The following is a 24,028-nucleotide window of genomic DNA, read 5'->3' as shown; positions in this document are numbered from 1 at the left end:
TTTCATGAGGCTGGGGAGGTGCGGCTGCTACCCAATAGTGCCCCTAGTGGTGATTTAATGCGGGAGGACATCATGGGAGGTAATCCATCAGGGGACAGACGAGGACGGGTACAGCCCACTGAGTAATGCTACTCCCCAACATTCCTTAGCCCCCCCTCTATTCAGAACCATTTCATTGGGAGTAAACCCATGTATGTTTGCAGCACATGGAATATAGCTAAAGCAGAAAGTATTGGGATGAAGAGCATAAAAGGCATGAAGATTATTGACTGTGCTAGTACTTGTACGGGGTGGCCCTGAGGAGCTATGAAGATCAAGTTGTCAATGGAAACAAAGGACTTTGACAATCTGCCAGGGCGGGACGGCAACATTGTACAAGAAGAGACGATGGGCTAACAAACCTGTCAAGCCCAGCTGGGAGAGGCAACAGGCGTGGCAACCAGCAGGAGTTTTAAACGCTGTCTGTAGACTGTAGTCCCAGAAGAGTAGAGAACACCATCAAAGTGATGAGGGAGTTCTCAATCGGTCCAGCAGGAGACAAATGCCAGTTCCCGGAATTCCCAGTGGTGTACCGCAGTCCCTCAGAAGGTAACGGGAGGTACGAGAGACCTGGAGGTGACATGTGGGTGGAAGAGAGACGGGTCGGGGACCCTAACAATTGTGTACCTAGCATCTGAGGAGAGTTTCCTCATTGCATTGGCAACGATAAACCCACTGACTATCAGAGATGGGTCAGGGACCCTAACTATTGAAAACCTAGCATCCGAGGGGAGCATCCTCATCACAGTGGCAACATTAAGCCCACAAATCATCAGAGATGGGTCAGGGACCCTAACTATTGAAAACCTAGCATCTGAGGAGAGCTTCCTCATTGCAATGGTAACAAAAAGCCCACTGACTAGCACAGATGGGTCGGAGAACCTAACAATTGTGAACTGAGCATGCAAGGAGAACTTCCTTGTCACAGTGGCAACAACAAGCCCACTGCCCACTAGAGAAAGGTCTGGGACCCCAAAAAAAGGGAAATGAACCATTGAGGAGAACCTCCTCATTGCAGTGACAGCAATAAGCCCACTGACCAACAGAGAAGGTTCAGGGACCACAACATAAGTGAACTGGGCATCCAAGAGAACTTTCTTGCCAGACATCAAGCTGAAGGTCGCAACATAAAGCTTTTTAGGCACCAGGAGAAAAGAGTAATTTGCCTATAGAAGAGTCTAAAACCATTGGAACATACTCTAGAGACTCCCAGGGAAGAGAGTCAATTCCCCTGGTCTTATTGTGAACTATACATACCAATACCACCAGAAGGGAGTCATTTTCCTGGTCAAGGGAGTCATTCACCCTGGCTTGATTGTAAACTGTATAGACCAATACCAGGGGAATGGAACCTTTCTTCTGTCCTAGAACGTGGAGTTGTGTAAAGACTGCGTGAAGCCCGCAAGCTGGGAGAAGGGAGTCATTCCCACTGGCATTCTTGTTGCAACAGAACATTCTTTCTAACACTTTCCGAGTATCAGGAGAAGGGAGACATTCTTCCGGAGAAGGAACTTTCTGTTGGATTATTCTTTAGTTGTAATGTAAGGGATAGAAGTATGTTGTGACACAGGATGGTGGAGTTTGATTTTGACAGATATTCTGATGGACCCTTTAGTATTCGTTTTGAGGCAGCAAAACCCCCCTTGGAAGATAGGGATAGTGAGGACTTTTTTATGCAAAATAAAAGTTTATAAACACAACCATGCCACCTTTGCGCCAGCTTCCTTCTTCAAAACCCTTACGGTACACAGAGTTTGAACTAATGTGGTTACAGCTAAGGCAATCCTGGAAGCAGGCAGAAGGTCTGGTACTTAGCAGTGTCAGATAAAGCAATGGACAAAGCTGAGGCAATCCAAGAAGCAGACAGAGGGTTTGGTACGCAGCGGATTCGGGAATCTGAATACAAGAATACAGAAGCATCTCATGGGGAACTCACTGGAATGTTTGTTGAGCACCAACCTCTGTACTTGCGCTGTATTTACAGCAAGCGGTTCTGGCTTCCACGTAGCGTTGCGTGATGACGTGAGGGTTTAGTTCACGGTCTGGTGACAGCGGCTCTCCTGGCAACTGGAGTCTTGAGTTCCCAAGCGCCATGGCAACCACCAATGCGCCCAGATGAACGATTGTTGCAATCTATGACCGTGGCCCAGTCCTATGACAGTAAAAAAGAATACATCATCATCTGGAGGGCCCCATAAGGAAGAGGACCTCACAAGGTAGTATGAACCTAACGCACCAGAAGGCCTGTTACTCACAGCTGACACCTGAGAGAGAGAGAGAGAGAGAGAGAGAGAGATGAAAACCTGTCATTCCATGTCAGCAGTAACTTCTGCTTCATGAGAAGCAACTGGGCCATTAGTGTGCCCATGGTAACCCCAAAACAACCCAGTAACTGGCTGTGAAATATATCCCACACAAAGCCCAGTCTGTGCAACAGGTCCGCCATCACGTCAAGCTTGAAACAGAACTGCCCCAGATCCAGGGACATCAATAGAAAGTATACCTTAATGACAATCAGACAAACATCCCTGGTACGAAGAAAAGTCATTACCGGTCAGAGAATCGTGGTGATGCACCAGAGACAGACTGCATTCCCTAATATGCGTTCCCACCCAAATTGCAAACATTTGTGACATCCTACTGAAAAGGCCCCAAAAGTTAGGCATCTTTTAAGATCCATCATGATGAGCCAGTGCTCAGTATGTTCTTGAGCTAATGGATGAATACTCAAGTGCTTATATGTTTGCTCACCTGCTCACAGCCCATAGATTTGTCACAGAGGGACTCCTATTTAAGACCTGCTGAGGAAAATGTTGCCCCCTCTCCGACCCTCGTCCCACCTCTATCTACTGCCTCTGCCCAGTGTAAGGCCCCTTGACAACCTCTGCTGGGTGTACCTCCCTCCTGTACCCAACCCCGGTAGTCAGTCTTTATAATGTAGCTACCTGCTCCACGTCGCTAATCTCAACTCTCGCTCTGCTGTCAAACTCTTCTCTGACATCTGCCGCCTCTTTGAAGACCTTGACCTGGATGTCCTAGCTCTCATCGAGACAAGGTTTACAGTCAGCTCTGTCACGAGTTTTGACACCCTCGTCCCGGAGGGCTACAAGATGCTCTCTGAGCCCAGAACCTACCAGCCCGCAAGCTCTCTATCTCTCCTGGCCTCTATTTGACTGTGGCCACCATCTACAGGCCACCTGGCCAGGTTTCCCTCAACCTCTCACACTGGGCTGATCCCTCCTCTTCTCTCCTTGCCTCTACCTCTCATCTTCTCCTCCTCTGAGATCTTAACATCCACCTGATGCTTCTAATCCCTCCTATGTGCTGTTCCGCAACCTCTACGACAGTCTCTCTCTCTCTCCATTCTACCCTCTGGCCCGACACACTCTGCCAGACACACCTTGGATATTCTCATCTCCTCAGACATCCCCCTCTCTAACCCTCTCACCACTCCTCTCTCTTGGACTGACCACCTTCTGCTTTCCTCACATCTGAAACTCTGTGTTCCTCAGGCAAAGCCCACCACAGCACTGCCACCTACCTTCTCGGTCATTCGGCCCATGATGTGTGTTTCAGTATATGCCTTTGCCTCTACTTTCTCTGCTCCTCCTACTCATGCAGCTGACACAATCCTCTCTAACCTGCATCACAAACACTCTGGACATTATTGCCAATGTCATGAGAATCAGTCTGAAGCCTGCCTCCGAGTGCAACTCTTGGTATGAGTCTGACCTTGCCGGACTTAAATGCAAGTGCAGGGTGGCTGAGAGGAAGTGGAGGGCTTCGGGCGCATCCTCTGACAAACTGGCCTGCCGCCTGCTCCAAAGACAATACAGACTCTCTGTCCTGTGCAGGAAGATAGTACACATCCAAGCCTGCATCCCTGCATCCTCTAACAACACGGCCCAACGCTTTAAACTATACAAGGAGCTGGCCAATCCTTCTGCAGTCTCCACCTCTCCTGTTCCCTCCCAGACCCTCTGTAAGGCTGTGGCTTATCACTTCACCACTAAAACTCAGGACATTGTCCTCGCTCTCCTCTCCCTCTCTCATCCCCCCTTTGGCCACCTCTCCCTCTCCTCCTCCTTTCTCCACTTTCTCGCTGGCAACACCTGACAATGTTTCTAGACAAGTCTGAGCTATGAAAGTGTCATCCAAACAGGTGCAGAACCATCAAGGACCACATTGAAATCCTTGCTCCAGCCTTGGCCAATTTCTGCAATCACTCTTTCACCACTAGATCTTTCCCCTCTCTCCTCAAGCACTCCCTTCTGCAGCCCTCCTTAAAAAGCCTTCTGCCAATCCTACCTGTCCAGCAAACTATTCTCCCCTCTGAAAGGGGTCTACTCTGCAGGGAGTGTGTACTTTTGGAGCAACTGCGGAACAAGAGTCTGCTGTTGGCAGCATTGGTCTATATTAGATGAAAAGACCTTACTTCCAAAGCCAACACCTACCCTACCACACAGCGGGGTAACTGCGTTGCAGTAATTGTGTGGTCTACCTGACGTTCCCTGCCCTGTAGAGCTTAGCTGCTAATAGAGCAGTAAACCCTGCATGCCCTCTGCTCCTCAAACATCCCCAGATGTTTAAATGAAAAGACCTATCGGCTGGCAATTACGGTAAAGATCTAAGGGAACGTGTGTCTGGGTGCAAGAAGCCACGCAAGTCAGGATATTTGCTGTGTCTAAACCTGAGGAACAGAGTCCCAAACCTTGATTGTCACACAAATCAGGGGTGCTTGTGTATAGTAAGCATATATTATCCATGTAAAGTGCAGGAAGGGGTACCCAAAAAGGTTTTCCATTAACATTTCATAAGGATTGTATAAGAGGACATGTGCAACTGTGTATTTATACAAATTCAGGAGGGTACTTCAGGAGGGTACGTCAGGGTACTTCAGGAGGTTACTTCAGGAAGGTACTTCAGGGATGTCACATGATGAGGACTGTTCTTTGTTAAATGGTAGAGCAACTCAAATTTGCACTGACTTGACGCTTTATTTGAAAACTGTCGTACTAACACATATACCGGCATTGCCCGTGCTAAAAAGTAACCAAACATTTGACATGGTTTCCCACTGGTGAACATAGAGACCTAAACATTGGCTAAACAGTACTCGGTATACACAATGTTGTGTGTCTTTCTTTCCAGTAGGGGCATAAAGGGAAAGATGACCTCAGCTTGCCTGGCCCTTTAACTCTTGCGTCTTGTTTGATGTTGAACTGGTGTCTCTTGCTGTAGTTTTGAAGCATACCTAGCTGCATTAAACGTTTGTCGGGTTTATCTGGTGCTATGTGAAAATGTCCCCAAGAAAATATCATATGTGACAATGTAGCCAGCAAAAAGCCATTTTCAAAAATGTAGCCAGTGAATACAATCAATGAACAGTGAACCTAACTCCAGCCCCATCACCAGCTCGCCACAAAGTACATAGCCCTTGCCCTCATCCAAACCCATGCTCTAATCCTAACCTTAGCCTTACCTTAACTGCAACTCTAACACTTACCCTAATGCATTCTTTGCTCTAACCACTAGGTACATCCTAACCCCTATCCTACGCCAACATCACCACCCCTCCCCAACTATCCCTTCCTTTAACACATACTCAAACCATTACTCTTTCAGCACTAGCTTTACCATAATCCTTACTCTAACACTTACCCTGACACTCAATCTACCCTAATGACTAACCAAACCCCAACATCACCAGCCCTGCAGCAACCACCCTGACCCCAACTCTTACCCTAAATCTAACAAAACTCTTTACTCTAACCCTAACCCATATCCTAACCCTACACCAGGCAATCAAAAGCCCACAAAACCCTCATTAACCTTAATAATTACAATAGCAACACTACATTTTTTAAATACTTTTCAGCTGCATTTTTTACTACATTTTGCTTTGTCACCTTTTCACCTTAGAGATATTTTCACTATGACTTTTTCATTGACTACATTTTGCATGGCAACCTTTTCACCGTAGATATATTTTCACTATGACTTTCTCACTGACTACATTTTTGCAGGAAACCTTTTCACTGGATACTGTTTGCCTTTGTTGTGGGGTCTCTTGCTGTATTTAAGCTTTCTGTCTGGCAGCATCAGCCTACTGTCTGGCTTGACCCCATTCTGGTGTCTCCAAAATTAGAAAGATCGTCTCTAGGGTGGCATGATGATTGAATTACAGCTTTTGCTTGTCGCTGGGGATCTGCACTTCTTGAGTGTCAAGAAGAGCAATTGTCCGGATTCTCTTGTCTTAATTTACCTGGATTTCTTGTACTAATCCTTGGCGCATTTTCAGCTTTTATTATGGCCATTAGTTGAGCAGATAGTTTTCTTTTGTCCAGGTCGTCGAGGCCGTTGTATGTCAAGCAAAATAGCTGCGGTTGTTTGTTTAGCAAAATAAGCATTTGTTCCAAGTTCGTCCACCATGGGTGCCACTTCAGCAACAATAAATTAAGCAAAATGAGCATTGGTTGTAGTTTTGTCCACCAGGGGTGCCTCTTTAGCAACCACACCATTATATTCCTCGTAAAAAGTAATCATGCTTACACCCCTTTGGGAGCACTCTAGATCAGTGGTATACATACCTTTTTATGCTGACCCCCACCACCCCCCCCCCCCCCCCAGATGTAATATCTGCTTATATTTTCTATTAAAGGCAGTCGATGCACTTCCTTTTTTACTAGCCTCGTGCCACCCTGGACATCTTTTGTGCCCCCTAGGGGGGGGCCAGCCCCACAGTTTGAAGACCACTGCTCTCAGTATTTCCCACTCAATTTATATAATGGACAAACAGACACACTTTCAAAAATATATATTAGATTACTGCCATAGGGGCTTATGGCACAAGAATCTTTTGATTGATTTAATTTTTATAGAGCGGTGTATCGCCCATGGGCCTCAAAGCGCTTGAACAGACAATAACTGAAAACATATAGTCATACAGGCCGATACAAAGGGAATCCGAGGTAGGTCAACGGTGAGACACATAACTAGCCCTGAAAAAATTGTCTGGTTTCACATTAAACAAAACAGTCTTAACACCTTTTTTGAAATCAGCTAGGTAGTTTGCTTGCTTAAACTCAGGCAAATGTTTGTTCCACATAGACAGCGCCTTGAAAATCAAACATGGAACCTCCAAAGGTTTTCATTTTAAACCTTGGTTGTACCAGTTTGAGAGGATCACAGGATTGTAAACATCGACCCGGCACGAGGGTAACAAGATGATTAGCCAGATACTGCATCGCTTCCCCATTACGACAGTTATAAGTGATGCAGAGCGCCTTATGAGTAATCCGGTGTTTAATCGGGAGCCATCGTAGACCTCTCCTGGCCTCTGTGACATGTTCCCTTCTAAAGAGAGCAAAGGCAGCTCTAACTGCCCCATTCTGAACAACTTGCAAAGCATGAATGTTAGCCTTAGCTGTGCCTAAAGGTAAGCTATTGCAGTAGTCCAGCTGTGAATTTATTAGGGCTCAAGCCAATAGAGAGCTATTCTTTTGTGAGATATAAGCGTGAATATGATAGAGTAGTTTAGTAACGTACCCACAGGATGCACGAACCTGTGCAACATGTGGTTTCATAGACAGCTCGGCATCTAAAATAATGCCCAAAGTGTTCACCTTCTTGGATACGTTAATCATGTTCCCCGCTATGAGGAAACTTTCATATTCTAATGACATTTTACTGATATTTTGGCCAGAGGCTCAAATAAAAAATTATGTCTTTTCTACGTTTAATGCTAGGAAATTGGTGCGCATCCATTCCTGAATATCCTTGTATACCCTATTACTGGCAACTATATGTTCGCTATAACAACCAGATAGTTCAAAGACAACCTGGGTGTCATCTGCATAATTTGTATAGTGGGCACCCAGGCCATCAAGAAGCGTAAGAAAAGGCATTGAGTAAATGTTGAACAGTAACGGCGAAAAACGGGATCCCTGGGGGACTCCACAGGTGATGTATGTAAGAAGTGAACTTGCATTTTCCACGGCCACTCTCACAGTCCTTGGTCCCAAAAAGGAAGCAATCCACTGAATGGCCTTATAGGAACAAGGTGCCTGGGCGCTCAACCTGGAGATCAACAAAGAGTGATCCACCAGGTCCAACGCCAAGGACAGACCCAGCAGCATAAGCAGCGCTGGCTTACCTTGATCAACAATACTAACAATGTTGGACTTCAGGTCCAACAACGCCATCTCTGTTCCATATCTGGATCTAAAACCTGATTGTCTCAGGTTAAGTATGTTGTTGCTTTCTGTAAAATCCCTAAGTTGAGTGTAAGCAACATAATCCAGAATTTTCAATAAAAACGGAAACTTAGTGATTGACCGATAATGTTTAGCAATATTAGGGTCCAAGCTGTTTTTCTTCAAAAGGAGAGTAATCCATGCTTCCGTAAGAGTCACTGGAACTGTGGTTTCCACAAAGGACAAATTAACTAGTTTAGTCACCCAAGGAACAAGGGTTTCCATGCAAGCTTTAAAGATGCTTGCAGGGCAACTATACCCCAGGCAAGAAATAGACTTCATGCCTGCCACAATTTTGACAATGTTTGCCTCGCAAAAAGGGCTTTTGCCTTGCACCTTGGTCCAGGCAACAGGAATTTAAGAGTGTGCTAACCCTGGTGTGGTGCATTGGTGGTGGGGATGGATGAAAGGACATGTAGGGTTATCTATCACTACAGCGACAGAACATTATAGTGTAGGAATTCCTGTATTCAGTGCTGGTATTCATGACTGCTTTTTGCTTTTCCATCCTCTTTTGCAGTTAAGTTCTCTGTCCTGGGACCCGAGTTCCCTGTGGTTGCCACTGTGGGGTCTGATGCCATCTTGACGTGCCGACTGCACCCGGCTACCAGTGCCCAAGACCTGGAGGTGAGATGGATCAGCGCCAGTCACAATTCCATTATAAGCCTGTACAGGGGTGGCAAAGAAGTGAATGTGAGCCAGATCCCAGTGTACCAGGGCCGGACACAGCTAGTGAAGGATGGTCTGGAAAGTGGCAGTGTGGGTTTGCGGATCCATGGCACACAGCTCTCTGATGAAGGCGTGTACCGCTGCTTTGTCCAATCTGAGACATTCAATGACCAAGCTACCCTGGACCTGAAGGTGATAGGTGAGTGGAGGAGGCCACATCAAGAAAAGGTGTGCAGATCTAGACTAATGGGTGATGGTATGAACTGGTTTTAATGGGTAAATTGTAAGTTGTAATTGTAATGTGTTATTTATAACACGCTTAATACCCAGAGGTTTGTAATGGGTGTTTTTATGAACTGGTTTTAATGGGTGATTACACAATATTGATGGCCTCCAATTGTTTATTTTATGTGCTTCTTCCAATGGATGATGTTACGCATTACTTTCAATTGGTTTAAGACTTGATTTTATGCATTGCTGCTAATGGGTGATTTTATCCATTACTAGTGCCAGAAGGTTGTTCACCGTATTGTATTAGTACTGAGCAATTGGTCAAATGTAACTCCTGTTGTCCCCCAACTCATAGGTATTGGCACTGTCCCGAACATTCATGTCGAGAGTTACCAGGATGGAGGAATACGGCTCGTCTGTAAGTCGGAGGGCTGGTACCCAGAGCCCGAGGTATTGTGGAGAGGGCATGGTATTGAGAGGTTGCCGCTGTCTTCTGACCATCGCAACACCCCCATGCCGGATGGTCTCTTCCAAATCGACAGCCCGCTCCTGGTAACTGGAGAGACCAGCAAGGACCTGTCTTGTGCTGTCCGCAACCTGTACACAAATCAGTCCAAGGAGGCGATGATATCGATCGCAGGTCAGTGAGCACTCAAAGCTTTCTTACTAACCAGGCCCTCCCAGTGCCACAGCTGAATGTAAGAGTTTGTTCCGGAGCTTCCCTCATGCCTGCATTCTTTTTCTCCTCATAGAGCCCTTCTTCGTGAAGATTTCCCCCTGGACATTGGGCCTTTCCATTATTTTGGGTATTTGTATTGTCTTCAGCCCTCTGCTTGTGTATACTTCATCGTTCAAGAACGCAAAGTGAAAGGTATACTAGGAAATTCGGGACATGGTGACTGGGAAAGGGTTCAAATAGGGAAAGGCTGAATATGGGGATGTGGAGATGAGAAATGGTGGTAAGAAATTTAAGAAGATAGGAAGTTGGGGAGGAACATAAGCGGGTGAGAATGAGCAAGGCATATCTGGTGGGGCAGAGCAGCGGCTGGAAAAGGGGAGAACAGGGATGTGCTGAACAATTGTTACCTCAAAACCTTGTTTGTAGTTCTTGAGGCATGGAGTTGGGCACCTCTGGCGTACAAGCTTGTAATCCAACAGCAGTTGGTGAGTATCTTTAGCGTTTAACATGCACGTGCATGGCAGTACCCGCTACCCATTACGTTGGGATTAATGTAATTCATTATTATCACGCCAGCTGTCCCCAAACTGCCCAGGATCCTTTGGTGCTAGCACTGTGAAGTTTAGATTGAAGCTTGATAACTACGTGGGATCAGTTGATCATACTGTTGGGGGCAAAGGCAGGGGCAGTTAGCGGTGACTGACATTATTGGGGCACTCCATTTCGCTTATAACTAGGGATCCCAAAAGGACATTTGGGTTTCCTTGTAAGACAAAAAAGGTTGTGCACACATATTGTTCACTTCCTCTGTTTTTAAGCATGCGCCCCGTGATATGCACTGCTTTGTGGGAATAGCAGACAAAAGGCAGGACTTTAGCAGACAATTTAGGAGAGAGATTCCTTAGCTGTAGCCTGACCAGGCACCTCTCCTACGTTCTGAGTTCTGACTGAAGTAGGTTGACTCCATCTCATATCATAGAAGCCTTATCGCTATATGTTGTGTCCTGTACTCATATGGCCACCCTCCTAGCTTCTGCAAGAGGATGCTGTATATGCCCTGCCTAGCACCAAAAACGAGGTAGACTAAATATTCCATGTGCCTGTCACTAGAAGCCAGTACAAATATACTACACTTATGTATAATTGCTAATTGCTGAATGGTTGAGGCTAGGTTACATGTTCCATTCAGAGAAATAAAAAAACAGAGGGGCTCATGTTCATGAGAGCCTTAACATTAATGGAATGCGTAAAAGCCTTGAGTAAGACTTTAACACCTTCGATTCATGCCATGCTTAATTTCAAGCATTTGCATGGCGGAGGAGAAGCGGAATGTAACTTGTGTTTCCGCTGATCCCTTCCTCTCCGTCATGCAATATCATATCATATACTAAGAAACCTATTAGCAATCCTTACTGCTATGTTAAGAAATAGTGTGGGACAATGTTCATAAGAAAAGAAAGAAGTTTTCACAAAATGATAAGTCAGGATGGTATGGCCAGGGTCTCAGTTGCCCATGTTTTTTAGCACTGGACAAGGCGGGACTCTCGAGCACAGCACACTCCTGGCCTTCTCTGGCATGACCTCACAGTTACTTTTCTCAGCATCGGGGCATTCTGTGCTTAAGTCTCTTCTCAGGCAAAGTCCCTTGCTTCAGAGGGCCTGATATGCCAAAACAACAAAGGTTCTCTTTACGTGGGTTGACTACCTGTTACCCTTGGATCCCCCTCAGCCGGGCTCCGATACCTCTCTCAATTGTCAGCCTCCCTCTGTCAGGTTTAGACGAACCGCTCACTGTGGACATCCCTTAGTCAGGTTCACACTTGTCATCACAATGTTCATAGGTGTTTTAACACTATGATATGAAATGATAGTTTATTTATATAGCGCCTATACACAATGTGTTTCAAAGCGCTTCAAGGCAAGGGAGGGAACAAGAGAAAATACAATGACATTCTTACAGGCCATGAACAGTAAGGATGCGAAATTAACCATTGTACTCGGCCTGACGACATCTCAGATAGTGCAAGAGCTAAGACATGAATAGGGAAGGGAGCGGGAGAGTGGGAAGGAAATGGAAACAGACAGGCGACTACCGTACTAAGCCTGACAACATTTCTGGTAGAGCCAGAGAAAAACAAGAGGTAAGGGAGAGGGGTGCAGAAAGGTACGGGAGGAACAAAACAAGCGACTATCATACTAGGCCTGACAACATTTCAGATAGAGCTGGAGGGGGTAGGGGAGGGGGGAGGAGACAGATGAGGCTGCTATCGTACTAGGTCCAGGGACAATTCTGATAGAGTAAGTGCATAGAAGAAAGTAAGGGGAGGAGATAGGAAAAGGGAGAAGGGAAAGGAAGAGAGATTAGAGAGTTAGCAGTCAAAAGAGTGGAGAAGCAAGAGGGGAGAATGAATACAATTGCAGAAGTCAGTAGTAACACATAATGTTGCAAGCCTGGATACAAGATGAAGAGGGGAACAGCACGATTCAGGGCCACCATGAGTACAAGATGCAAAGGAAGTCCAGCATGAGAGTTGAGAAAGAGTGACGCACCGTGAATGAATGAAGTCCATAAAAGTCAAATCCAGCATTGGCCACAAGACGGTGATGGTGAAACCAGAATTTATCAGGACAGACTCCTGCAGAAGTAGGCTTGAGAGGGTGAGGGGGGAGCAGGGTAGAAGAATAAAGCAAAACAGGCAACACCTTTGTTAGAGAATGGTGGGGGCACAAGGGAACATCACGGGGGGACCAGAGCGGGTGGGGATGGCCTGTGGGGACAGAGGGAGTAACACATGTTGGTGCATGCTTACCTGCTGTCTGAGCAGGGGGTCGGGCCCTGGATCCTCCTGGTCCGAACAGGTCCAAACAGGAATTGCCCTCTTCTTCATCCGCCCTTCGCTTAGGATGCCCGGGCGAGAGATGCCCTTGATCTAATAGTTAAGAGCAGGAAGGAAGAGGCAGGGCTAAGAAGGTGGGTGGTGCTTAGACCAGGTGACCTAGATCCACTTGCACCTGCTCCCCATCTGCAAAGGAAAAGAGGCTGGAGGGCTCCTTAAGTAGGGAAAAAGAGCGGCAAGCAGGAAGGCCCCATGTGGGCAGGGCTTGCTAAGTGGTGAAAAAGAGCGGCAAGTAGGAAGGCACCGGGTGGGCGGGGCTTCCTAAGTGGTGAAAAAGCGCAGTAGGCAGGAAGGCACCAGGTGGGCGGGGCTTAGGCCAGGTGACCTAGATCCACTTGCACCTGCTCCCCATTTCTCCGTCTGTATAGGCCCTTTTATTTTGACTAGACTCCACTTGGACAGTATTATTATTATTTGATGGTTGTAGCTTGCTCCCATCTTAGATTTAGGTTTAGATTGGGCGTTTATCTAACCCATTTTAGTTTTACCCGTGAACTGTGATCACTTGTGTCTGTCTTACTTTGATGCCATACCTTTCTTACAAGTGCAAATGGGAAGGGCAAAAGGCGGCATACATGCTTATATGCCTCCTTTTGCCCTTTTACATTTGCACCCTGCAGTGCAATTCACAAAAATGTGGCACAGGCCCCGGGCTACGCCTCAGTGCAAAGGTAGCAGGTACCTGCCTTCAAATTATGTCTGGGAGCAAAACAATCTCAAGAATGTATTTGTTATGGGTGTAGAAGTGCATCAGCATGCAAGTTCATCTTTCAGGGAGGGTATTGTGGAGCCAGTTATACCAGCAGATGCCCTGTGGCTTTGTTGCTATCTTGTGTTCTGTTGATATCCAGTTGGCTGTGAAAGTGATTCACAGCAATGGAATAATAGGCCAGATTGGATGAGGATGGGAAAGGATAGGGAAGGGGTAAGATAGGGAAGTGGATAGAAGATGAGGATACAGTAGGGAATTAGGGCGGGGGTTATGGAGCCTGGGATCATAGGGTAGCTCGTAGAAAATAGCCAATGCATAGATGATGGGCATGTAAGGGAATGGGGAAGGGGAAAGATGTGGGTGGGCTGAGGTGAGTGAGGAAACTACGGAACAATAGCGAAAGGAGTGAGTAAGCCATATGAAATCCTTAAGTCTGATTGGTGTCGAGGGTCCCTGAGAACTACTGAAGGTGAAGCTTAGGATTTTGCTGTTTGGTAGTTGCAATATGCCCTGACATGTTTTCTCTCTTCTTTCTATAGTTTCCCTCTCCAATGAAGTCGGTAAGTATCCTGTGCAGGGGGCAAGTAGTAGGGGAATGTATTTTTCCTGACTTACTTTCCGGTGCTAAGATCTCTTTCTCTCTCTGTTTATAGATTTCAGGAGAGCCGTTATGAAGCCAGGTAACCTTACCCTCCTATTAGCAGTGGCAACCCTCTGATTATAGGCCACACACTCCCAGGCAATGTCACACCCTTTATCAACCAGGGTCCAAACTTCCTGTTCAACCAATGCTACTCTTCCCTTTGTCAACACATTTCTGTACATTCGATACTCCTCTGCTTCGTGGCATTGTTTGCTGAGCCACTTCCTCTTCAGCCAGTGCTCACCTGTTGTGTTGATCACTCTGGCAACACTATACTCCATCTTTCTTTCATGTCCACCACATTCTCTCCCATTCTGTCTGTTGTGTGACAATCTGGTTACACAAATGGTCTCTGTGGCATGCACTTCTAGTGCTGTTCGGTCCCCTGATTGCCACTGTTTACACACACACTTTCTCCATTTACTATGTATTCTATATAGAGCTCCCAATTTCTGCTTCCTGTTGTCCCCCCAAGTTGATTGTGACCTGCCTTCTTCATGTTGATCTGCACCCTGTCAACCCTGCATTCCCTTCTCCCTGAAATTGCCTTGCTCTCCACTTCTGTTGATTCCCACTCCTTATTCATCCTTCTCTCTGTTAATCGCATTCCCTAGTTACTCAGTGAACTTCTGCTTTCAGCTCTGTGTATCTAGCTTCCCGTCCCCTACTTCCTCCCCAATCACTTCTTCCCTGTACCAACTTATCGCTCCCTTAGCTTGTACATCTGAACATGTTTATCTTTTGCCTCAGAGATTGTGACTCTGGATCCTGACACGGGGAACCCTGAGCTCATTGTATCTCCGGATCTGAAGAGCGTCACCCGCAGCGATGTCAAGCAGGATCTTCATGATGGCCCAAAGCGCTTCAGCTCCGCCCGATGTGTCCTGGGTGCCAATTCCTTTGCCTCAGGCTGCCACTATTGGGAGGTGTTGGTGGAGAGCACGGGCGACTGGGCAGTGGGATGTGCCTGCGAGTCCGTCACCAGGAAAGGGCTGATCACTCTGACTCCTGATGATGGCATTTGGTCCGCTGGTGTCACCGGTGGCCAGTACCAAGTCCTCGCCAACCCGAGGCCCCCTCTATACATCAGCAGGACCCCCCAAATGGTGGGCGTGTACCTGGAGCACGAAAGGGGGCGCCTGTCCTTTTACAACGTGGAGGAGGAAATGGGACTTATCTATACTTTCCAGGTCCATTTTACTGAAAAGCTCCTGCCCTTCTTCTGGGTAGGGTCTGGGGTGGAAATTAAGATCCGCCACTGAAACAGAGACGTTTCCCGCTAACACTAAAAGGGGCATGTTGGGAAAATTCTACCAAATGAACGAAGCGTATAAAGTGCTGGGGTTAAGGAAAGTGATGAACCAAGAAGTTCCTGGAATAGGAGAAGGAATGTTGCGCCACAAGAACAGACAACACTTGGTACTGTCCAAAAGAAAAAGGCCTCCATCCAAGTTGCATGGTGTTCGCAAACACTAGCACTGCTGGATGGTCTGGGTGCACACAGGCTGCAAACATTCAATAGCCAAGGGTGGACATTGCAGCCTGCAGTACCTCAAATCATACAAATGCACGCAGTTCTAGCGTTGCCCCAAAGTGGTTCACTGTGATCCGTGGAACCATAAATCACCTATTTTGTATTTTGATTTGATTTGAAATGCTAATAACGCGCAAGACCGAGAAGACTTAAGTGCATCCAGGCACAGATGTTCATCGAATCCATGTTCCACTCCATATTCGGGCAAGAGGTTTTAAGGAGATCCTACCAACATATCTGAGCTATAACTTATTTAAGTAAAAATGTCTTTAAGGATTTCCAAAACTGTAGTAACTCTGTCATGTTTCTTAGTTCCATGGCAAGGTATTCCATAACTTGGGCCCATAAACTGTGAAACGCCTCTCTCCTCTAGAGGTGCAGCGAGAAGGAGGGATAACTAAGAGCAGTTTGTCAGCCGAACGCAGTGGTCGTTGGGTTGTGCGGTAAGTCAGAAGAAGGAGGCAAAGGGGTGGCATTTTACCCAAAGCTTTTATTGAAATAAAAAGAAAAACGCCTATCTTTCTCTATAATAGAGTCAGGGGCAGGGGAGGCTACCTAACAGAACTCTCTATGGTGCTCGTCGTCAGGGTGGTTGTCCAAATCAAAAAGTCTGTCCTCCATCCAAAAACTATCCTGCTCTGACCCCACCACTAATCAAAAGAATTAAGCAAAAACAAAAAGGAACTCCCTTCTCCTGCCCGGGCTTGTTCAGCCTTAGTAGCTGATGTTCATATACCTCCTTGTAACAGTTCTGATTAGCCCCTGTAGTGGCTTTTCCAGTCTCTCCCAAGTGACCACTGATTCTTCTGCTTCAATGTTCTATAGTTGAATCCAAGTGATTTGCCCGCGGCTGAAAGTACCGCGGGCAAAACGTTTGCATGATGCAAACTACCAAAAGTTCATCTTCACGCTGGGTTCCTGCAGCGCCAGTTCCCTTTCACTTCCGTGATCAGGAACCAGCGCTGCAGGGTACTTTTCTTTTTTTTTTTTTTTTTTTTTAACGGAAGACTGTCAGCCCCTGTTTTTTTTTTTTTTACAATGCTACCACCAAAGGTTCGAGCTTTTGGTGTTCGAACTTTTGGTGGTAGCAAAAAATCAGCCTAAACCCTATAGTTCACAATATCAGGATCCGGCTCTTTTGCCCAATGGGTCTGTTAGTGTCTCTCTTTCTCTTTCTTGGCCTTGGTTTAATTTATGGTTTTCCCAGTTAATGAAATGAGGGAGATGACCCCTGAGGCTGCCTTGGCCTGTTTTGTGGTTTTTCCCAATTAGTGGGACGAGGGAGATAACTCCTGAAGTTTTCTTGACTTGCTTTATGAAGTTCATAACTACTGTGATGAGGGAGATTACTCATATAGTATTCTTGACTTGTATTATAGATTTCACAATTACTGTGACGAGGGAGATGACACCCATAGTATTTTTGACTTGTATTATAGATTTCACAATTACTGTGATGAGTGAGATGACTCCTGTAGCATTCTTGACTTGTATCATAGTTTTTGCAATTACTGTGACGAGGGAGATGACTCTTTCAGAACTCTTGCATTGTATTATAGTTTCTACAATTACTGTGACGAGGAAGAACACTTCTGTAGTATTCTTGACTTCTATTATGCTTTTCACAATTCCCCAGACTCCACCTGGGTCTCCCGCTGCTCCTGTTACCTCTGATTCGGCAGGCTGGTGTCACTAGTTCTTCCTGGGCTTGTGGGTCTGCTTCCCATTGGAAAACACTCCCCATGTTTCTCTCTCTCTGACTTCTCATGCTTCTCTGCGGCTCCGCAGAGCCCTTAGCTTTGATGGTTCTGATGTTGTTTGCAGACCGCACGGTACATCTTCTCGTGGTCACGCCACTGTCTGGATCTTCCCAACTTTCAAGTGTGTCGGCTTGCAGCCGGCTCATGGAATGCTTCTCTGTCAGTCTCACAACGTCCTCTCAACTGAGGACCAGCTTCCATCCACGGACTTCTCTTTCCCAGATTTGAGTTTCCCGGGCTATCTTGGCTTGATGCCGGCTTCCCCTATCAGCAAGTTCTTTCTTTATTTTTATATGCTCTTGCTGGGACCTCCCCAGCAGAGGATCATAGTCCTTCATTAGTTTCCAAGAGGTACTCTTTATGGCTCTTTGGTTCCAATTCTTCGTATTACTGTCTGTCTCCAGTGAAGGAGTGGTTGTTATTACTCCTTCACTCTTCTTCTTCCCAATACTATTGAGTCCCAACCTATTGCCATTCTTCATGTCTCCTTTACTCTTCCTCTTCTCAGTGGTTTTAGGATTTAGTTTAGATTCCATAACTGTCAGCTGAAGGAGATGGCTGCCTGAGAGCGTTGCTCTGCTCTAGCCCTGAGATCCTGAAAATGTCAGATACAGCTTCAATTGAGATGGCGGGTCCCTCTTCCTCTAGAAGATCCAGACAAGGGGGTGAATCTCCTGAAACTCATGAAAGAAATACACAGCCATCCAAGAGAGTTAAGGAAGACTGCCTGATTGCCTGGAGAGCTGAGAGACAATCTGCTGAAGATTACTTGACAAACATTATGGGTGGTGTTGTTTTATCCATTGGGAAAATTAAACAGACTGTTTTGGAAATGAAGAATGATCAAGCACTGGTTAAAAAGAGGACGGAGGTTTTGGAAACCAGAGTCTTGATGCTGTGGAGGAAAAGGTCTCTCAGCTGACCCTGCGCCTGGATGTAGCTCAGAAAAAGATTTCTGAGCAGGAAAATGACTCTAGACCGTCAAACCTGAGAATAACTGGATTTCCTGAAGGTACTGAAAATGGGCGCCCTGTTGAATTATTTTTACAAAAAACTTTGCCTACATTATTGAAACTACAATCTGGAAAAATATTGGAAATTGATAGGGCACGCCGTACCGTGGCGCCTAAACCTGCAATTGGCCAGCGCCCCCAAGAGCTTTTCTTGTGAAACTGCTTAGATTCCCCACTAAGGAACTTTTGCTAAAAAAAGCAAGGGAATTGGGTGAACTGAAATGGAATGATCATAAATAGTTTTTTTAAATGATTATAGCAGTGATGTTGCTGCTCAGAGGAAACTCTTTATGGACTCTAAGCGACTAGCGAGGGAAAGGCATCTTGTCCATTGCATGATTTACCCAGCAATCTTCAAGGTTGGTGTGGATGGGATAACTCATACCTTTGCTGATCAACGTAAGGCAATGAGCTTTTTAAATACTCCTAATGTGGAGTAATGCTTCTTGAGACCTTAATTCATTCATGTCCACCATTGAAATTAGAACTTTGTTTTACTTTCATCAATCTTTTTCCATGTAAGAAAACATTGCATCATTTGTTTTTTTTTAAAGACTGTTTGTTTGTTTGTTTATTCATTTGTTAAGCGTACCAGACTCGTAAGTAAAAGGGCGCAGCAGTATGGAAATGCAAAGCTTACAAAGTTACGATATGAGCACAGGATACAGTATTTACATGCTTACAAGATATACACAAAGTAGAAAAATAGTGGCAGCGAATAAACATGGCTTAAATAATTACCGAAATAAACACTAAACACTGTACAGAAATATATATTACAAGAGTAAGGCTCTTCATGTATCACATAGTCTCACAAGCAGACTAGATAGCACATAGGGCGACTAGAAATCACATTGTCTTTGAAGGTGGCGCTGTAATACACTGTTAGTGCAAGCTCTCTTCAGGGAAAGGCCGGTTCGCAACAGGTGCAGGGAGCTAGGGGTCAGTGGCGATGATGTATTTTATAACATTTTTTCTGAAATGTGGGTAAGGTTGGTCAACTCTCAGATCTTGAGGCAGTGAGTTCCAGAGTTTAGCGGCCTTTACAGTAAAGCTGTTACCACCAATGGTAGTAAGCTTGTATTTAGGTATGGTCAGACAATTAGCATTCCCAGATCTGGTAGGTCTGAGAGAGGTTCTTCTCTGGAGTTTATCAATAAGGTAGGTGGGGAATGCGTTATTGAGGGCTTTGTAGGTCAAGGAGAGGGTTTTTAATTGTATTTTATTGGATGTAGATAACCATTTATGCTGACGTCTCACAGAGGAGATGTGGGTTTTTTTGTTTATGCCTAAGGCTGCTCTTAGGGCATTGTTCTGTAATGTTTGGAGCTTTTGGGTAGTGAATTTATGGGCACCACTGTATAGGGCATTACAGTAGTCGATTCTAGAGAGTATTAGGGCTCTGGCCTGGATCAAGCAGCTATTGTCGGAGAGGAAAGGCTTACCAACTCTGACTAGCTTGCAGGTGTAAGCAGTAGAGGAGGTAAGGGATTTAATCTGTTTATCAAAGGATAATGTGGAATCCAAGTAGAATCCAAGGGTTTTTACATCCTTCGAGACTTTAATGGTGTTCCCATCAATATTAAAAGAGGAAAATTCTTGGCCTAGTTTTTTAATGTTAGCCTGTGAACCCAGAATTATTAGCTCAGTCTTATCATCATTCAAGCACAGGCCATGATATGATATGGCATTTATAACGCGCCTATACACGCGACGAGGCAAGGGAGGGGGAACAGGGGAGGAAAGATAACGATCCTACTAGGCCAGGTGTCATTCAGATCGCGCAAGTGCATGGGAAGGGGGAAAGGGAAAAGCGCGATGGTGCAGGGGAAGGGGAGAGTGCAATACATGGGATAAAGGGTAAGTATAAATAATGGCCAGCAAGTGTACGGTAAGTGCGGGTAGGGGGACTGTAGGGGTACAGAAACAGTCTCCAAGTGCAGGGTAGCCAGGGAGGCAGTGCAGGTGAGCAACTGGCTGGGCCGGGCCTGTGAGCAGAGAGGGAGGCCGTGTAACCAGTGCAGTTTCAGCCAGGAATCGGCAGGGGAGAGGAAGAGAGAAAGCAGAAGCAAAGAGGAAGGTTTTGAGGTGCTTCCGGAACCGGAGATGGTTCTCCTCAAGTTTCAGGGAGGCAGGAAGGCTATTGCAGAGGGAGGCCCTTGCCGAAGAGAGAGATCTACCACCAACTTGTTGCTTGGAGAAGCGGCTGACCCTGAGGGAGTTGGAGGCAGATGAGCAAAGAGCTCGGGAAGGAAGAGATTTAGATATTATGAGTAGCCATCCATGCTTGGATGATAAGGTAAACTTTGTTCACTAATCCAGTGTCTGTAATATAATCCCCAGAAAGTGGGAGGAGAATCTGAGTATCATCTGCGTAATTAGTGTAGATGACACCCAGATGGTCCAGATCGTCAAACAGCGGCTTAGTGAAGATATTGTAGAGGGTTGGCGAGACGCAGGAGCCTTGAGGGACACCACATAGGATAGGTGTTGGGCCAGCGTGTGCCGACGGGGAGCAGACTCTCATGGTTCTCTCAGGAAGGAAGGACTCGATCCATTTGATGGCTCCAGAGGAGAAATGGGCCGCAGAATCAATGTGACGACATAGGACCTTATGATTGACCAGATCAAATGCAGCAGAGAGATCAAGTAGGAGCAAGAGTACTCTCCACCCTTTGTCTCTCTGCTCGTCTATTTGGGACTTTAGGTCAATCAAGGCTGTCTCTGTTCCGTGTAGTGGCCGGAAACCAGATTGTCTATTTCCTAGGAGTTTATGCAGTTCAAGGTGTTTTTGAATTTGGACATAAGCAGCTTTATCAAGTATTTTGAGTAGAAATGGGACCGTAGTGATAGGCCGGTAATTAGTAGGGATAAGAGGATCTAATGATTGTTTCTTGAGGAAGGGGAGCACCCATGATTGTTTAAGGTAGGCAGGGATAGTGCCTGTAGCAAATGAGGCATTTATCAGTTTTGTAATGAATGGTGATAGTTCTCTGGCAGCATCTTTTATTAATTGTGCTGGGCAGATATCGCCTTTGCAGTTTGAAGGCTTCAATGACAGGATCATTTTTTCCACCTCCAAGGTGGACATTTTACAGAAATGGAAAGTCGTATTAGGCGCCGGTAGTGAGACATTAGGCAGACGGGTGTTGGGTAAGTCCTGTAAGTTCAGTGCTTCCTTTTTTCGTTGAACTTTATTTTGGAGTGTGTTAATTTTATTGGCTAGGGCATGTTGGATATCTGTACACCAGGATTAGTCCTTGGTGGAGACATCAGGTATAGCAATTGGGGACTCTAGTTCCTTGAGTATGGAAAAGAGTTCTTTCATGCTAGAATTAGAATTGGCAATGCGCTCATCGTAGGAATTACGCTTTGCCTGACAAATTTGAGGAGAGTGAGGTTAATTTGGCTTTGTTCTCGCTAGTGGGGCATAGTCTCCAATTGGTTTCACTTTTATTCTTTAAGATACGGAGGTCTTTAAATTGAGGTGTGAACCATTTGTTTAAGTGGGCTAATGGTTTACTAGGTCTGAGTTTGGCAGGAGCTATTTTGTCCAATGTGGTAAGCATAACATTATTAAATTCCTGAACAAGGATACTTGGATCAAGGTTTTCTGGCAGTGCATTGAGTGTGGGCAAGATGGCAGGGATAACTTTCTCTGCAGTGATGCTTTTTCTACTTCTAGTAAAGCAAGGTGGCGCTAATGGCTGAGCCATTGGATTGGGTCTTATAGTAGATAGGTGGAATGGTACTAGAAAGTGGTCTGTCCACGATAACGGCAGGATGGAGGAGATGGTAGCAGAGCAGTTAAAGTCTACTATCCAGTCCAGTATTCTTCCTTTTAGGTGGGTAGGTTTGTTGACATTTTGGGAGAGGCCTAGTGCATTAATAGTATTAATTATGTCTGTTGCATTTGTATCCATTGGGTCGTTAAAGCCTAAATTAAAGTCTCCTAAAAGGATTAGTTGCGAGGCAGGTTTAAGGTTGTTCGAGATTATGTTATGCAGATCTTCCTCGAAGGAACCAAGAGGGCCAGGCGGTCTATGTATTAGGTGAATCGTAAGTGTTTGTGAGTTATTTATCTGCAATTTGGCAGTAAGAACTTCGCATGATTGAGACTGATGGGTAGGTGCTAGTCTAAGTCCCAGGGTAGTTTTAGAGATAATGGCAATACCGCCACCTCGGGCGTTGTCTCGGTCTTGTCTGACTGTAGTATAGCCATCAGGGATAGCTAGCATAAGTACAGTTGGGTACCTTCAATGACACAGCCATGGATGACTCACAATATGGCCTTTCCTCTAGTGCTTTGCCTCCGCTGGGATGTTTATGAAATGCCCTGGGGAATTGTGGCCCGTCTTTTGGTAAAGACACAAGGCTGCCGTTAATGTGCATTGATCCATGGGAGGAACGCATGGTCTGCACTGGTAGCTGAGGACGCGTTGCTCTGACGGGACCCTGACCTGCAGGGAACACAAGCTGGTGAGTGCTGGGGATCTGCATGTATGCAGACGTGATCCTCGATGTCCATAATTGCACTTAGTGTGTTTGGGTGAAACACTTACTCATCCTTTTCCGTCTGCGCTGCAACGAATTCGATCTAATTTCTGTCAGATATTTAAAAGGAACGTGTGTCGTAAACATTGCGCAGTGATAATGACAGCGTAACGCTATGAGGAGATGAAAGTGAACACCTAACCCATGATGGTTGAACGTGTGTGGCGGGCCACGGGATAATCCATGCCTGCTTGAGCACCAGGGTTATTAAGCTCTTCTCTGGAGAGGAGCGTGAAATCTCTGGGTTATTTCCAGCGTCTTCTGCATCTTGACTAGATTCAAGTGTTTTGATCCCTTTCCTACCACGGACGTCTGTAAGTAACTGTGCCGTTTGACACTCCATAATAACTCATCTGTCAGGAGTGAACGTTTCTTTGCTGTCCCTCCCGAAATGCGTCCATGTTCGCCTTTAAAATGTATTTTCTGTAACAAAGAGTTCATGTTAAGGCCTCCACTATGGCGAGTACTTGTACTGCATGAGGATTAAGTAAACAAAGGTTAACGTGATGTGTGCTTTTGGTTTTTCACTATCACGCAATTAATGCATGAGTTGTCATATGTGTTTAAATTTGAATCTACATGTTAATGATGACTGTTTTAATGTGTTTCTGTGTTTCGCACGCTAAGCGCCTGTTATAATCCCAGGAGTTTACAAGAAATGTATAGTACAGAGTAAAATACACAGTTTATGTGTAGGAGTGGCCTAGCGAACATGTGAGCAAGACATTCCAATGACATGGATCTATGAGTTCTTTCACTCAGAAATGTAGGCCGATATGAAAGGTGCCTCTGAACTGATCGTTGTATATGCCGGCTGCTTCAGACAAAGTTCACCTTGCTGGAGAGCTGCATACAGGTAACAATGAGGAGGCTGACTTGGAGTATACTGGGTCCAGTTCTAAGGGGGCTTCTCAGAGTCACACATGCACGCAAATAGATGGCTAGGAATTGAGATTGGATCTGGGGGGGTACTGTGTGTGACTACAGGTTGAGTAAGATTAGATGGGGGGGTGGGCCTGTAGAGTTGACATTGGTGCCATAG

The 24,028-nt window shown here is 45.7% G+C and overlaps 1 protein-coding gene across 1 annotated transcript in view; it reads left to right on the top strand.

Moving 5' to 3' along the window:
- Positions 1–23,493, top strand: part of LOC138520500 (butyrophilin subfamily 1 member A1-like) — a 71,366-nt gene extending 47,873 nt beyond the window's left edge. The window contains exons 4-9 of the mRNA XM_069632858.1: positions 8,815–9,162; positions 9,550–9,834; positions 9,947–10,060; positions 14,022–14,042; positions 14,136–14,162; positions 14,876–23,493. Of these exons, the coding sequence (XP_069488959.1) occupies positions 8,815–9,162; positions 9,550–9,834; positions 9,947–10,060; positions 14,022–14,042; positions 14,136–14,162; positions 14,876–15,387 (1,307 nt within the window). The 3' untranslated portion in view covers positions 15,388–23,493. The remainder of the gene's footprint in view (positions 1–8,814; positions 9,163–9,549; positions 9,835–9,946; positions 10,061–14,021; positions 14,043–14,135; positions 14,163–14,875) is intronic.
- The last annotated feature ends 535 nt before the right edge of the window (positions 23,494–24,028 follow it).

This window comes from Ambystoma mexicanum, chromosome 13 (assembly GCF_040938575.1).
Source record: "Ambystoma mexicanum isolate Mex_15411 chromosome 13, UKY_AmexF1_1, whole genome shotgun sequence".
Classification (NCBI taxonomy): Eukaryota; Metazoa; Chordata; class Amphibia; order Caudata; family Ambystomatidae; genus Ambystoma; species Ambystoma mexicanum.
Note: the sequence above shows the minus strand (reverse complement) of the source record. Positions and strands in the feature narration are given on the sequence as shown.